At 54.5% G+C, this 13641-nt stretch overlaps 2 protein-coding genes across 3 annotated transcripts; both read right to left on the bottom strand.

The window, feature by feature from the left end:
* Positions 1-886: 886 nt before the first annotated feature.
* YWHAE (tyrosine 3-monooxygenase/tryptophan 5-monooxygenase activation protein epsilon) lies at positions 887-7742 on the bottom strand. 2 transcript variants are annotated; one of them, XM_089484377.1, is made up of 7 exons: positions 7491-7742; positions 6756-6955; positions 5488-5594; positions 4051-4257; positions 3486-3622; positions 2716-2761; positions 887-1779 (listed from the first exon to the last, which is right to left on the bottom strand). In XM_089484377.1, exons 1-6 carry the CDS (start codon positions 7552-7554, stop codon positions 2754-2756), a joined length of 723 nt encoding a protein of 240 aa, XP_089340503.1. In that variant the 5' UTR covers positions 7555-7742; the 3' UTR covers positions 887-1779; positions 2716-2753. The 2 variants fall into 2 exon arrangements, with proteins under 2 accessions (XP_089340503.1, XP_089340502.1); XM_089484376.1 differs by lacking the exon at positions 2716-2761 and having other exon boundaries at positions 7491-7740.
* A 1470-nt stretch (positions 7743-9212) lies between these two features.
* Positions 9213-13429, bottom strand: CRK (CRK proto-oncogene, adaptor protein). The gene is made up of 3 exons (XM_089484120.1): positions 13118-13429; positions 12081-12631; positions 9213-10342 (listed from the first exon to the last, which is right to left on the bottom strand). The coding sequence occupies exons 1-3, from the start codon at positions 13341-13343 to the stop codon at positions 10205-10207; spliced, it is 915 nt and encodes a 304-aa protein (XP_089340246.1). The 5' UTR covers positions 13344-13429; the 3' UTR covers positions 9213-10204.
* Positions 13430-13641: the final 212 nt, after the last annotated feature.

Raw genomic sequence — 13641 nt, 5'->3', positions numbered from 1 at the left:
GGCAGTGCCATTGCTGGGTGGCAGTACCTGCACCCGACTCACTGCAGTTCTGCCAGTTATGTGAGAACATGGTGCACCACATTTAGCAGGCGAAGTGGCAGGACCATCTCTGCAAAATGCAAAGGGGAAAAGGCTGAACGGACCAGGCATGGAAGGCGTGAGGCACCTGAACTCGGCGTCTGAATGGCCATAGACAACAAGACGACAGCAGAAATCCTTGCCCTACAGGAAAAGTTAACTGGCTACGGATCACCAAGTACAATCTGTTCAATGTTGGACTACAGCTGAAGTGTTCCCTGCTCTTGCTAGGGTTCAGTAGAGAGCAGCCTGGGTGCAAAATCTTTACACACAGCACTTTATTGATCCAACAGACTTGCTGCTCAGTCCAAAGGGAAAGTCCAGACAAAGCTAAAAGACAAGGAGACAGTTCAGACCAGAAGTATGTAAGCCAGGAGGAGGAGATGAAGCTGAAGCAGTGAAGGGAGACCTTTTGGGCAGCTGGGGCACCAAATTTCCCTATAATCAATTCAGTCTATGGCCAAAAGGCCTGAGCACAGCTAACAGTGGGGTGAACTTTGAAATAAAACAGGTTTTAAGCAAATCAGAGAGCAGAGTTTGGGGGTTTCAAAGATGCGTTCGCTCTAGCTCAACCTGGTACTCTTTGTATGGATGTCTGTCTCTGTAGGCAAGTGAGAGGAAGCACCCGCTCAGATTGGTTCTGCGCCCAAGTCTTCCCTCTTTACAGCCAGAAAGGAAGACTTGGAAATCCTGGCTTATCTGCAGCCGAGGGCTCTATCCGAAATCACACCGCCTCCTGCTACTTCTTCTGCCAATGCCTCTTGCTAAACAGTTGCCAGGGTAAAGTAGCAGTAGTATTTGGCCTCAGTTTAATTTAGGGTTGTTTTATTTAAGTTTAATGTTAATTCCATGCTGTGTTTCAGTAAGAACAATACAGATCCTGTATCTGTGGCTCCAGTCAGATATCCAGTAGTACAAATTAGCTTCAAGTTACACATACTGAACAAAAGAGGTTGAGCTAGCGAAGAGGGAGAGGGAGAGGGAGAGAAAAATATTGAACACACATGCAGGCTCCTCCGCGCCTCCACCTTCAACGCTAACCTGCTTGGAGGGAAAGTAAGAGAAGGCAAGAATGAGCAGCCACGGATGTTGAACCGTTACCAGCACCATCTCTGTCGCAGAAACATCTCAGCGCAGTTTCAAATTCTTTTCCTTGGTTGTTTTTTTTTTCCTTTTACAGCAAAACCACTACAAGAACTGTTCCAACGAAACCTGAAACTTCAAGCTAAACGCCAATTTTAAACACTGGTATAAAATTGTTTAAACAATTATAAAAAATGAAAAATGCCACCACATGCACTACAGTGCAAGAAGCCTCCTCTAGATCTCTAATGGCTTCCAGATGTTACCTCCAACACTGACAGAAGACAACACAGGAATGCAGGAAAAGCCTCTATGCAGCCAGTCCGGTTAGTGTCTTAAAGGAACTGAAAGCTGGCACCAGTAAAATCCACAGACATTCACTCTTGCCTTTTAAAGAACGTTTCAACTGTGTAAAAAAACCAACAGGGCAGGAACCTAAATTCTGGAGGCCATCATGAACGTCAGATAAGATGGCTCCCAGGGACACTGAGGGGCTTATGGGGAGGGATGGGGGGGGGGAGGAGGAGGAGGAGGAGGAAGGGGGACTCTTATTGGCCTTGACGTCTCACTGGTTTTCATCTTCCACATCCTGCAGCGCTTCTTTACTCTGTTCTTCACCTGCGGAGGAAAAGGAACAGTTAGGGCTCCATTGAAGCGCTCTGCTTCTGGATCCATCCCCAGGCCTCAACCCAGAACACCTGGGCTCAAAGCAGCCAAGGCAGCAAGGATCCAGCCCCACTGCCCTGGCTGCCACTTGGGCCAGGTCCCAGCTCAGATCCACCACCGGAGAGTGCGCTCCACATTGCTGGGTTTACACTAAACAAGAAGTAACTCCCACTCTGTAACCAAGCGAGGGGGAAGAAAACACGCTCTTCCGTGCAGCAATCCCATGTTAGTACCGCTGGCACATCCGCTCCACCATCCTGTCAGTCTGTTACCTGGCAAGCCCAAGACAAGCCACCGGTGCCCCAGCCCACAGGCTACCCCTTCCACCAAGGGTGGTCCCATGCTTACAGTTAATCCAAAACCGCATGATCAGACTGAATCATGCGCTCAAACCAATCGATCACTTCACTGCACTCTGGCACTGACAGCATGGGTCCCTCAAAGCAAGGAACGCATGCATAACCCCACTGGACCCGAGCCCAGGGCATGCAGTGGCCACTCCAGCTGAGAGATGAGTCCAATCGCTACTGTGCCCCGAGTGGCTCTCCAAGGCAGCATGGGCAGGGAAGAGGAGGAGGAGCCCTACATGGCAGAGCCCTACACTCATGGGGCAGAGCACTGGATCCACAGAAAGGGCCAAGCGGAAGGGAAGCCCAGGGTCTGCCCAATGGTGCAGATCAGTGGACGCACCAAGAGACCTACTGGGAACACTGGCTCAAGAGCAAGTGTTTCTTAGTGCCCACTCAGGGCTGCTGGGCCCACTTGAAACGAGGAGAGGGAAGAGCGCATAGGCCTACCATGGAGTCAGAGGTGCAAACCAGATGCAGGCAAGGTTAGTGAGTGATAAGGAGGAGCCCAGATATACCCCAAGTCATTGTGAAGACTTACAAAGTAGAGTGTAAGAAAATGAACAGGTGGAGTTCCCTTTAAGAATCTACACAACAGAAAAGGGAGGCAAAAAACAAGGGTTACCAAGGAAGGAAGGAAGGAAGGAAGGAAGGAAGGAAGGAAGGAAGGAGCTAAGAAAGTATGAGATGAACAGTAATTCATTTCAGGATGATGCTGGAATCAGATGACAGAAAGGTCCGCAGTGCCCACGGCCGAGACAAGCAGGGTAGCAGGGCACCGTGGCCCACCTTTCAGACACAACGACAGAGAAAGCCAGTAATGGTTAATGTGTTTAATTGTTGTTTTAGGGGAGGGAGGGAATAATAGGGATATTGGGTACTGTATGGATCTTTTTCATTGCAAGCCGCCTCGATTGTCTTTTGACAGAGGTAGGGTTAAAAGCAAAGCTTTTATTTAGTTATTTTATGGCAAACCCTGGGAGAGGCTCATCATCGAAATGAGAAGCCAAGCCCCTCAAGAAAGGAGACATCCCTGTCTTTATTCTTTGGACATCTCCCCCTAAGCCAACACAGGCCAGCCCCCTCCCCAAAGCCTTGGGCCAGACTTGGGGTCTCCCAGTAAGATCTCTGGCTCAGAATCCAAACCAGGGGGAAGGCTGCCTCTCCCAATCCCCTGATCTGCAGCTCTGCACTCAAAATCGAGCCCCCCCCCCCATTAGGACAGGAGCGCTCCTCTTACAGACGGGGGACACACAGCAACCTTTTGCCACAAATCCCTCCTGTTCTCTGCCGGATGAAGATGCGACTCACCATCACCCTGCATGTCTGAAGTCCATAGTGTCAGATTATCACGTAACAACTGCATGATAAGCGTAGAATCCTTATAGCTTTCTTCACTCAGCGTATCCAATTCTGCAATGGCATCATCAAAAGCTGCTTTTGCCAACCTGCAACAACAACAAGAGGGTTGCCATCAGCGGCTAGACTTCCTCGGGCATCTGGGGCACTCCTTGCCATAGGAACAGTAGGGTTCTCCCCTCCCTCCTTTCTCAACTGGCTAGCCATAATGTGCTCTTCCCCAGCACAGAATAATGAGATACGAGGGCCTCCTTTTCACATGACACTCTTCTGCACGAGAAGAGGCGAAAAGAAAGGCTGTTGATACAGGGACAGCTCAAACCCGGTCAAGGTGTAGAAGAACTCCTATGAATTGGCCATGGACCAGAGACTTAGAAACAAATCCTGTATCTTTTCTTACAAAGAAAGAGCGACGTCTCCAGACTGGCTTTGCAAGTGGGGGGATCGCTTGGACTCAAGGGAGTTCTTTCTAAGAAGCCCAGAGCCCTCCCTGGCCTTGCCCCCCAGCATGGCTCACCTGCAGGCACGGTCAGGAGAATTAAGGATCTCATAGTAGAAAACAGAGAAGTTGAGGGCAAGTCCTAGGCGGATGGGATGCGTTGGAGGAAGCTCTGTCATTGCAATATCGCTAGCAGCTTTATAAGCCACCAGGCTGTTCTCAGCTGCTTCCTTTCTATCATTTCCTGTGGCAAACTCAGCAAGATACCTGTGGTAGTCCCCTTTCCTGCGGCAGGAGAGAAAAAGAAGAACATAATATGGATAAAAGCAAGAGTTTAAAATTAAATCTACTTTTAAAATGTTCTTTCACTTAGAAAATCTCAGCCTTTTCCCCCTTATCTATGGCTCCATATACAGGCCAAAATGAAGCTGCTTCCGGTCACTTTGGAGGTATGCTGTTTCAATGATGCATGCGTCCTAAGGGGCCGGAAGCTGTGCCAAAGCCCTGCTCCAGTCCTAAGGACTAGAGCATGGCTTACTAGTGTGGCATCATTTGAAGAGCATACCTCCAAAGTGACCCAAAGCAGCTTCATTTTGGCCTGTCTGCATGGGCTCTATGTTATTCCAGACACTGCTGTCCTATCCTGCAAAGAAGACTTAATTCTGTGCCCCATCCCAGCTGTTTTTTCCCTGCTGCAGTTCAGGGCCTGGGAAAGGAATCTTATAGCCTAGATCTCCTCTGAGGTTTTTCCTCCCTCAAAATGCTTTCTAAGAACTGTGCAAGGCAATACAGAGTATGAGTTAGCACCCCTGAGTCCTGCAAACACGGGATACATCCGCCTGCTCCGTGAAGCTACAGAAACATACTACTTTTTGAAATAGGCTGGGAACGTTTGGGGTAAATTCCATTGTCGTCCAATGAAAGCAGGACCATGTAAATCCTGAACCACCCCCCAAATGCAAGTTATGTTGATTTCAGTGGGCCAACTCTAACCTGGAACTCAAACTCCTCTCTCCCTTTGCCTCCTGGAGGCATTATGTTTTTGGAGACTGGGCAAAGGGAGTCTGTCCAGCCGCAGAGGGGCCTCAGCACAGCTTCTCTGCCTTCCGTCATGATGCCTCCTGAGAGCCGAAAGGGATGTTCAGTGCCTCAGCGTAAAGGAAGTGGCACGAGGGAAATAGTTATAATCAGTCTATACCAAATTAATGTATTGGTATCTGCACATTTCGCTAGATACCAATGCACTTTTATGGGCTAAGTTATAGGTATTACTGTCTGTGAACTTAAAGCAGTAACATAGACAAGTCAGAGGGAAATCCGTATGGCCTGTGTGTGAATATTATCCTCAAATGTTTATTTCCAGAGAGAGAAAGCAAGCCAAACCTTCCTCCAGGAGGGGCTTGGGGACAAGGGGGAGGCTGAGGTCCCATCTCCATCCAAGAGCTGCCCTCCCCTGATCCCTCCGGTTCCCCAGACCAGCCCCACTCTTGGGCTGGACCCCGAGGGATCACCTACATTTTGTAATAGAAGACCTTGGACTCGCCCGTGTTGGCTGCTGGAATGAGGTGTTTGTCCAGTACATCCAGAATGTCACAACAGATTAGTTTCAATTCCGTCTCAACCTTGGAAAGAAAGGGAAGAGAAGAAGGAAGAATGGAAGATGCAGGAAAGCAGTTGTCATGGAATCCATACAACTGATTTGACCCCAAAGATTTCAGGACTCCTTCCCAACTGCCCAGCGGGAAGAAGGGCTTTGGTATTTGGGGAAGAAGTGCCATCCTTGACCCCCAAGTGGGAGACACCCCCCCATCTCCTACCTCATCTCTTCATTCACCCCCAGCTCTTTGGAGGTAGAAACCTGCCCACAGGCCCTGCTCTCTGCCTGCCTGCCTTTTAAAAGACAGGGTGGCCTGTTCCAGACTGCCAAAATAAAGCTGCTTGGGGTCTCTTTGGAGGTATGCTGTTTAAATGATGCATGTGCCCTAAGAATCCGGAAGCTGCACCAAAGCTGCACTCCAGTGCTTAGGAATGGAGTGTGGCTTTGGCGCGACCTCCGGACTCTTAGGACCCATGCGTCATTTAAAGAGCATACCTCCAAAGAGACCCAAAGCAGCTTTATTTTGGCAGTCTGGAACAGGCCGGTGGCTGCCATTAAGAGGCAGTGTCTTCTTCAGAAGGCCATTTCATATTGCATCCCTGTGGGCCTGAGTTGCACACAATGGGGCTGAGACTCTCATGGGCAAATTCAGCCTGTGCCAGACACCTGGGTCTTTCCACGGTGGGAGGCTCCCCCACAACCCCAGACCAAGCCAGGCTGCCCAGAGCCTCTGTCAAACACCCATGGAGCCAGCAAAGAGGGAGGTGGCCAAAAGCAGGCTCAGACCCTGCTCCCCCAGGAAGGAGGCCTGGCTCAAATGGGACCAACGCCTGGAGATGGGCACAGAATGGGCAGCCCCTGCCCCAGGCGCCTGTCAGGTATCAGGGGAGCGTTGCAAGGCCGGTCTTCCAGCACCACAAGCAGACGTCCTTTGGCCTCTGAAGGCTGCCTTCCGGCTTTGCAGGGACCTTCTTCCAACCTTCCTCTCCCAGTCCCTGGCCTAAAAGGGATCCAAGCCCTGACTGGCGCTTGGCACAGGAAGAGACTTCCACCCCATTTAATCTCTGCCCTGCCTTTGGAGCCCAAGGGGAACCCCACAGTGCCTGCCTCTCTCTCCGCAGGCGCAGGGAGCCCCTTCCTTCCTTCCTTCCTTCCCTGCCAGGAGAGGCTGCCATGCCAGGCTCACCATTTGCCGATACTCCCGGATCATCTTGAGCTTGTCCTCCCCGCCCTTGTTCTCCTCCTTCTGCTCGATGCTGCTGATGATCCTCCAGGAGGCCCTCCGGGCCCCGATGACGTTCTTGTAGGCCACCGACAGCAGGTTCCTCTCCTCCACCGTCAGCTCCACGTCCATCCCGGCCACCTTCTTCATCGACTCCACCATTTCTGCGGGGGACAGGAGCCCTCCCTCAGGACAGACGCCCGGAGGCAGCGCTCCCTGGGCCCAGGGGCTGGCCAAGGGCCTCTCCCTCCCTCCCTCCTTCCTCGGGGGCAGAGGCGGCTCCCAGGAGAGCGGCCCCGAGGGGCAGGGAGGCGGGTCTTGGCCGCAGGGAGGCGATGGCTGCCTTCCCCGCCTCCTCCACCTCCGCCTCCGCCTCCCTCTGGGCAGCCTCGCCCGGGAAGCCACACAAAGGAGGGCCGCCATGCCTCCCTCCCCGGCCCCCGGAACCAACGGGCGACGCGCCCCGAGGCGGGCAGCCAGGCAGCCAGCGCGGCCGCCATTTTGTCTGCGCCTCCGCCTCCGCCTCCTCCGCCGCCGCTCCCTCCCTCCCTCCCTCCTTCCTTCCTTCCTCCGGGGGCCGCCATTTTGTCTCCCTCCTCCTCCTCTTCCTCGCCAGGCAGCCCCTTCCCTCTCTCCTTCCCTCCCTGGCTGCCTGCCCTCTGCTTCCCTGGCTGGGGCCCGCTCCCTGCCTTCGCTCACCGTCGTAGCGCTCGGCCTGCTCGGCCAGCTTGGCCTGGTAGACGAGGTCCTCGCGGTCGTCCATCGGGGCGGATGGGTGGATGGATGGATGGAGGGCGGTGGTGCTGCGGGGCTGGGCTGGGTCTGGGTCCGCGCTGCCTCCCTGGCTGGCTCCTTCCTGGGCTCCGGCTGCTCTCTCCCTCGCTCTCTCTCTCGCTCGCTCTCTCCGGGCAAAGATGGCGGCGGCGCCTCCTCCCGCTACATCCGGGCACCGCCGGGCGGCCAGAGCAGCGCATGCGCGGAGCGGGCCCCGCCCTCCCTGGCAACGCCCCGCCCCCTAGCAACTGGCCCAGGGGGCGCCTTAGAGGCCGAGAGAGTGTGGCGCCGCTGGGCTCCCGCGCGCCTTTGCGGGAAAGGCCAGGGAAGCGAACGGATCTCCGCCCGGAGAAGGGGCTCCACAGCCCCGACCCTCTTCCCAAGGCAGGAGGAGGAGGAGGCAGCCGCGCTCCGCTTTGGGCCAGGAGGGACTGGGGCGTTTGGGGCTTGGTCCCTGGGCAGCTTTACTGCCTTTCCCGATGGGGCCCAAGTCCGCCCCAGGCCCTGAAAGGACGGCTGCCCAGGAAGTGTGTGGCCACGCTGCACACAAGCGGCACATTGCCACCACCGTCTCTGTCACTACTGTCGTTTCGCTCCAGGTCCCTTCATACTCGGGGCACATTGTTAACACGGATTAAAATGCCTGGAGGGTTTTAGGCATCCCCACAGATTAACCGGATTTAACCACACCGGGGTTCCCTACGAAAAGCTGGGCAGAAAGAGGGGGAGCGGAGCGTGCCCAGGGGCACAGACAGGATTTTAGGAAGTGCCTTAGGAAGACTGAGTGCCACCATTAGAATGGGGCTTGGGTGCGGTGGCACAGCTGCATGCCCCATTCATTTTTCTAATGGGGGGGGGTCCAGACCCCAAGAACCCCCCCCCCTTGGCTATGTCCCTGGCGTGCCCCAAAAGGTGCCAGGAGCAGCCAGAGACGCAGCAGGGAGCCAGGTGGGCAGCTGCTCCTGGGCACCTTTTGGGGCGGAAGAGCACCAGGAGCCAGAAAGCGGTGCATGTCCTCCCTCCTCCCTTTGGGCAGAACCAGGGCCCACAGAAGCCCCCTCCTCCAGGTCAAAGCTCTGGCCGCCTGCCTGGGCCACGGCCTCCTTCTCTTCCAGGCAGAGATGGAGGGGCAGAAGCACAGACAACGCTTGTGGGGCTTGGCTCCAGACAGGAACCTCCAGCCCAGGGACGGTCCCCACAAAGGCAAGGCAGCATCTCCCTCTCTTGGGCCAGGTAGCAAGCGCCCTCTGAGCGCACGCATCCCCAGAGACTCTTGGAAGGCCTTCCCAGCCTCCCTCCCTGCTGGCCTGGCAGCGCAAGGGGCCTGTCGGGAGAAAGAAAGGCAGCCTCAGAGCCAGCTCTGCCTGCTTCCAGAGGAGAGACCGGCGTGACACCCCCAAGGGCCCTTGGATACTGCCACCATGGGAGTTGTAGTCCACCAGCAGCAGAGGCCTCCTGGCAAAGGCTTCTTGAGGCCCTGCAGGGGAGTCCAGCACAGCAGTCACACTTGGGCAAGATTCCTTTGTCAAAGGGAACAAGCAGCCCAAGATACATTACTACAGGAGTACTATTTGAGTACTGGGTAGAAGCTATAGCAGTGCTCTGTTTTTGGTGAACCACGGACGCCTTAGAATCAGTCCAGAAGCATTTGAGTATTTGTTAGTTTATTAAAAAATAAGATCTTAACGAATCCGCCATTTGACCGTCTTACAGATGGAAAGAAGCCAGTCCCACACAGCAGGGGTGTGCGGTGGGTGGGTGGCACGAGGGGGAGAGGAAGCGCTTGCCATTTCAAATTACGACAGCAATAGCTGTCCTGCTACACTAAATGCCTAGGAGTATTAAGGAGATCTTTAGAAATGTAATGCATGATCCTGTCACGGATTTAAAAACCCCAAACCTTGCTGCTCCGACTAAAGGGACAGAAGTGCAATGGACATAATTTTGTGCACCAGGAGGGAGGTGCAAGGTTGCACCCATACATTTATAGATATGGAAACCTACCTCTGAACTCCAATCGCCTACTTGCTCTTTCTGTTCTGGAGACTATATTTTTTTGAACCCCCTTTCTTAAGGGTTCTGGAGAATGACTGGATTTGGCCCAAACACATTCAAATGGTCATTGTTATACCACAGCTATCCCAGTATCGAAAGACCACGTGAAACACAAACACCCCTACCCTACACAGGCCTTACTTGGTATGTAAGGGAGATGGGGCACTGAAGTTACAGAAAAAGCCAGACTCAAAGCAGGGAAATTATTGGGTTAGCATGCTGTGACCTTCTTTGACAACTGCGCATCTTTGCCTCCTGCAGAAAAAAGCCTCAGGAGGTTGGAAATGAGAGCCCTCCATAGCGCTCTCATACTAATGGGGTACAAGGAGGAGGAGAGGTGGCGCCTGCCCTAACCCTCCCCTGACGCTAGTTTTGCCACTTGGCCCAGGAGCCTCTGTGGGCTTTGTGCCCTGGAAACAGGAGCCTTTTTAAAATGCTGGGTCCCAGGAACAGGACATCAATACTGGGATGCTTGCAGAAACAACACCTGCATCTCTTGACATCTTCAGGAACAGTCTGTCTCACGGCTGCAGTGGAAGGCCACCTATTTGCTCCCACCTGTAAGCAGAGCAGTGGAGCCACGCTCAACTGAAGTCTTCCTCCGGATTGTGTTGGTCCAGCAGCCGGACGTGCGTGAAGGGGAAGTGCCCCCGCCTGCTGCCACACTCGCCTTCCCACTGGCCACTCATGTTAATCTTGGTGACCTTGACCAGCTCGCCAACCTGCGAACCAAGAAGGAACACGCTGCCATTAGCCCTGGGAGCGAGCGTGCCATTCCTTGGACAAAGAAGAACTACATTTGGGACACGTTCCCAGACAAGGGCCCCTTGCGGAAAGTAAGGCAACCGGAAAGGTCAGCGCTCCTAGTGCAGCAAGAACAGTTGGAAGGAACATAAGGGGGTATTAATTCCAGGGGCTGCTTGGAAGCAAGGGAGTGTAAAACTCATTTGACAACAACAGTTTGGAATTACAACGTGGAGCCGTTGCTGCTTCCATTACACCAGCAACATCTCAGCACTATCTTTGATATATAACAGTGATGGCGAACCTATGACATGCGTGCCAGAAGTGGCACTCAGAGCCCTCTCTGTGGGCACATGTGCTGTCGCCCCAGCACAGAGTTTGTTACTAGAAAGCCAGAGGGACATGGCACTTTGCAATAAGTAAGCGGGTTTTGGGTTGCAGGTTGGGCACTCAGCCTCTAAAAGGTTCACCATCACTGATCTATAACCTCCATAGACTTAAGGCACAGAGTCAACTCAGGAAGGAGGGTCAGACTGTTTGGGGAAGTTGGGTGGGCACAGAAATGGCCAATGCCTTGCCTTGCTTTGGAGTTGCAGGTGGTAGCCCAAGCCCATTTGTTGCAAAGGGCAAGGACTGGCAGAAAGGGAAACTTAGCAGACTCTGTTGGCACAGGTAATAACGTCCTCAGAATAATGCCTGTGAAATGAGGCGTATGCCCTTCTCCTCTTCCTCCTCCTGAAATAAAATGACAGAATTGCAAGGTTGTCGTGACTGATGTGCCTCAAAAGGACACCTATAAGTTTGCCTGAAGGCCCTGTCACAGCAACCCAGGCAGAAGATGGAAATAATTTCAACACGCCCTTTGGACCAAAGGGTCTTCAGCAGAGCTCTCCACCTGCGAAGGCCCTTTGCTGCAGCAGGAACCTTCCTCTCTGCATCCTCAGCCACTTCTCTTGTAAGCCTGAACAAAAAGGACTTGGAGGTCTTTAAACAGAGGCTGGATGGCCATCTGTCGGGGATGCTTTGATTTGGATTTCCTGCATGGCAGAATGGGGTTGGACTGGATGGCCCTAGTGGTCTCTTCCATGAGTCTATGACTCTCTCGAATCAGTGGCTCAAAAGGTCTAGTGGCCTGTCCTGACGTTCTGGGGGAACTGTGCTTTGGATCCAGTCAGCTCATACCTGGCCAATAGACTTGGCAGGGGAATGAATTCCCATTAGACATCAGGGCTCAGGCCATGTTCGCCAGGGCGGCAGCCCATTTCTGTAAAGCAAGGCGCACATGTCTGTGTGCAGACTCCCTTCCTGGACTGATTTCTTCCACTTTGGGGAACACAGGGGGCTGAATGAAGCAAGTTAAAATGCTGACTAGGAAATGCTTCAAAGCGAACAGCAGAAATCAGTCCCAGAGGTTTTAACTCAAAGGGGGGAACTGCAGCCACTTTCCTCATCTTGGCATGCAGGAGGATCTAAGGCCCCAAATCAGCTACTTAGTGAACCATGGTTATATTTACAGCCATGTGGCACAAGGTCAGCCATGGTGCCTGAAATGGAACGCCTCCCCTTCTTCAACTGAAACAACGTGAAAAGCTTGTCTGCTTTTCAGATGAATACCTGAAAGAGCCTCCAGCTGTTTTGAAGGCGGGGAAAGAAAACTGAATAAGAAGCAGGTAGGACCCATCTCTTCCTCTGCCCAGCGTTTTGCCCGCTACGTACCTCCAACGCTAAGGCCGTCTTGTCGTAGGCGTTAGGGACCCGCTTCTGGATGACTCTGGCAAAAATCGGGCCGTTCTGGAGGTTAGGAAGCGGAGTGTTGATGCTGGGCTGCGCATAGGGCCCAGGCTCCAGCCCTGCCGGCGGCTGCGGGGCCACGCGGTCCTGGCTTCCGCCGACGGGAGCCGGCACAATGGCGGCGGCGGCAGTGGCGGCGGCAGGCCTGTACTTCTCGACGTACGGCACAGGGATCATCCCGCGCTTGCCCTCGGCGTCCTCTGCGTTCCACCACTGCTCTTCCGGCTTCTCCCAGATCCTCAGCACGTCTCCTTTTTTAAAGGGCAGGTCTTCGTCGTCGTTGCCATTAAAGTCAAAGAGGGCGCGCACATACTCCGCCTCCTCCGGCCTCGGCTGGGCATCGCCGTGGTGCTTGGATTTGGAGACAGGCTCTATCAAGGTGGTAGTGTCCAAGTAGTGTATCTTGTAGAACTCCAGCAGCGCCGGCAGCGAGTCGAACTCTTGGTCGCCGATTCGGAACCTGGAAGGAGTCAACCCTAGAGAGAGGAGAGAAGGGGGAACCTCAGTCAAGGAAGGCCTTCGGGGGGAGCTTGGCAGCCTCAGCCAAAACGTCTCCATCCGCCTGCGCTTTCGCAGAACGCATTCCCTTGTCTTTGCTCTATTTTTAACTAACCGGAGCCCTATAGTTAGCTTTTAGGATTAAGGCCCTCCTGTGAGGGTTTCCCTCGTCCTCCATGGGCTGAGAGAGTGTGACTTGTGGCGTACAAGATATATACAGCTATGGAAGGAAGGCTAAGGAATCAGCAGCAAGTGGAGAGAGTCTAAAGCTAGGTGCCTTCTCACGCTCCTGAATAAGAGCCACCACAGTTGGGCCTCTTTCGGAACGGGTTGCTCTGGCAAAGAGAGGCATCGCCAGGGACTCAGGGCTGCTTCTGGGACCCAGCACAGACTGGCCTAAGAAGCGCTCTCCCTAGAGCCCCAGGAGGAGCCAAGGCCCTCGGAAGGAGGGAAGGCTGGCTCACCCGGGGCCCCCGCGGCCTCTCCTCCGGCTCCTTGGCTGTTGACGATGTAGTGGGAGACGCGGGAGCTCTCGGAGACGGAGAGGACGAAGTCGCCGGGGATGGTGCCGGAGTCGCGGACCAGGAAGGTGCCGTGGCGCTGCCCCTGCAGCAGCCCCACCGCCTCCGCCCGGCTCAGCCGCCCCCAGTACCACCGCGACTGGTCCTCCGCGTCGAAGTGCCCCGCCATCGCCCCGGGCCCAGCCCAGGAAGCCAGGCGCCCGCCAGGCCCAGGACCCGCCTCGCTCCCAGCGCCCAAGATGGCGGCCGCCGCGCCTCTCCCGCCGGAAGCGCCGCAGACGAGGGGCGGAAGGACGTCATCGCTGCGCGACCGAGGCGCCCTCCCGAGGTCCCGACGCTTTGTGTGGCCTTTGAACGTGGCCTCTGTGCAGGATTCCTGCCCTAGAAGGCCCTCCTGTGAGGGTTTCCCTCGTCCTCCATGGGCTGAGAGAGTCTGACTTGTGGCGCCTCTGACTTATGCACTTCTA

This window comes from Sceloporus occidentalis, unplaced genomic scaffold (genome assembly GCF_023333645.1).
Source record: "Sceloporus occidentalis isolate IW3139 unplaced genomic scaffold, rSceOcc1.0.p SCAF_21, whole genome shotgun sequence".
Classification (NCBI taxonomy): domain Eukaryota; kingdom Metazoa; phylum Chordata; class Lepidosauria; order Squamata; family Phrynosomatidae; genus Sceloporus; species Sceloporus occidentalis.
This window is presented reverse-complemented; position numbering and strand designations above follow the sequence as displayed.

What these genes read in the sequence shown, in the direction of transcription:
- YWHAE (XM_089484376.1), bottom strand. Translation starts at nt 7,554, where the DNA reads ATGGACGACCGCGAGGACCTCGTCTACCAGGCCAAGCTGGCCGAGCAG. An exon ending in TCCGGGAGTATCGGCAAATG is followed by an intron (nt 5,595 to 6,755) that starts GTGAGCCTGGCA and finishes TTTCTTTCCAAG; the next exon opens with GTTGAGACGGAATTGAAACT. An exon ending in AAGGTCTTCTATTACAAAAT is followed by an intron (nt 4,258 to 5,487) that starts GTAGGTGATCCC and finishes CTCCTGCCGCAG; the next exon opens with GAAAGGGGACTACCACAGGT.
- CRK (XM_089484120.1), bottom strand. Translation starts at nt 13,343, where the DNA reads ATGGCGGGGCACTTCGACGCGGAGGACCAGTCGCGGTGGTACTGGGGG. An exon ending in AGAGGCCGCGGGGGCCCCGG is followed by an intron (nt 12,632 to 13,117) that starts GTGAGCCAGCCT and finishes TCCTCTCTCTAG; the next exon opens with GGTTGACTCCTTCCAGGTTC. An exon ending in AGACGGCCTTAGCGTTGGAG is followed by an intron (nt 10,343 to 12,080) that starts GTACGTAGCGGG and finishes CTTGGTTCGCAG; the next exon opens with GTTGGCGAGCTGGTCAAGGT.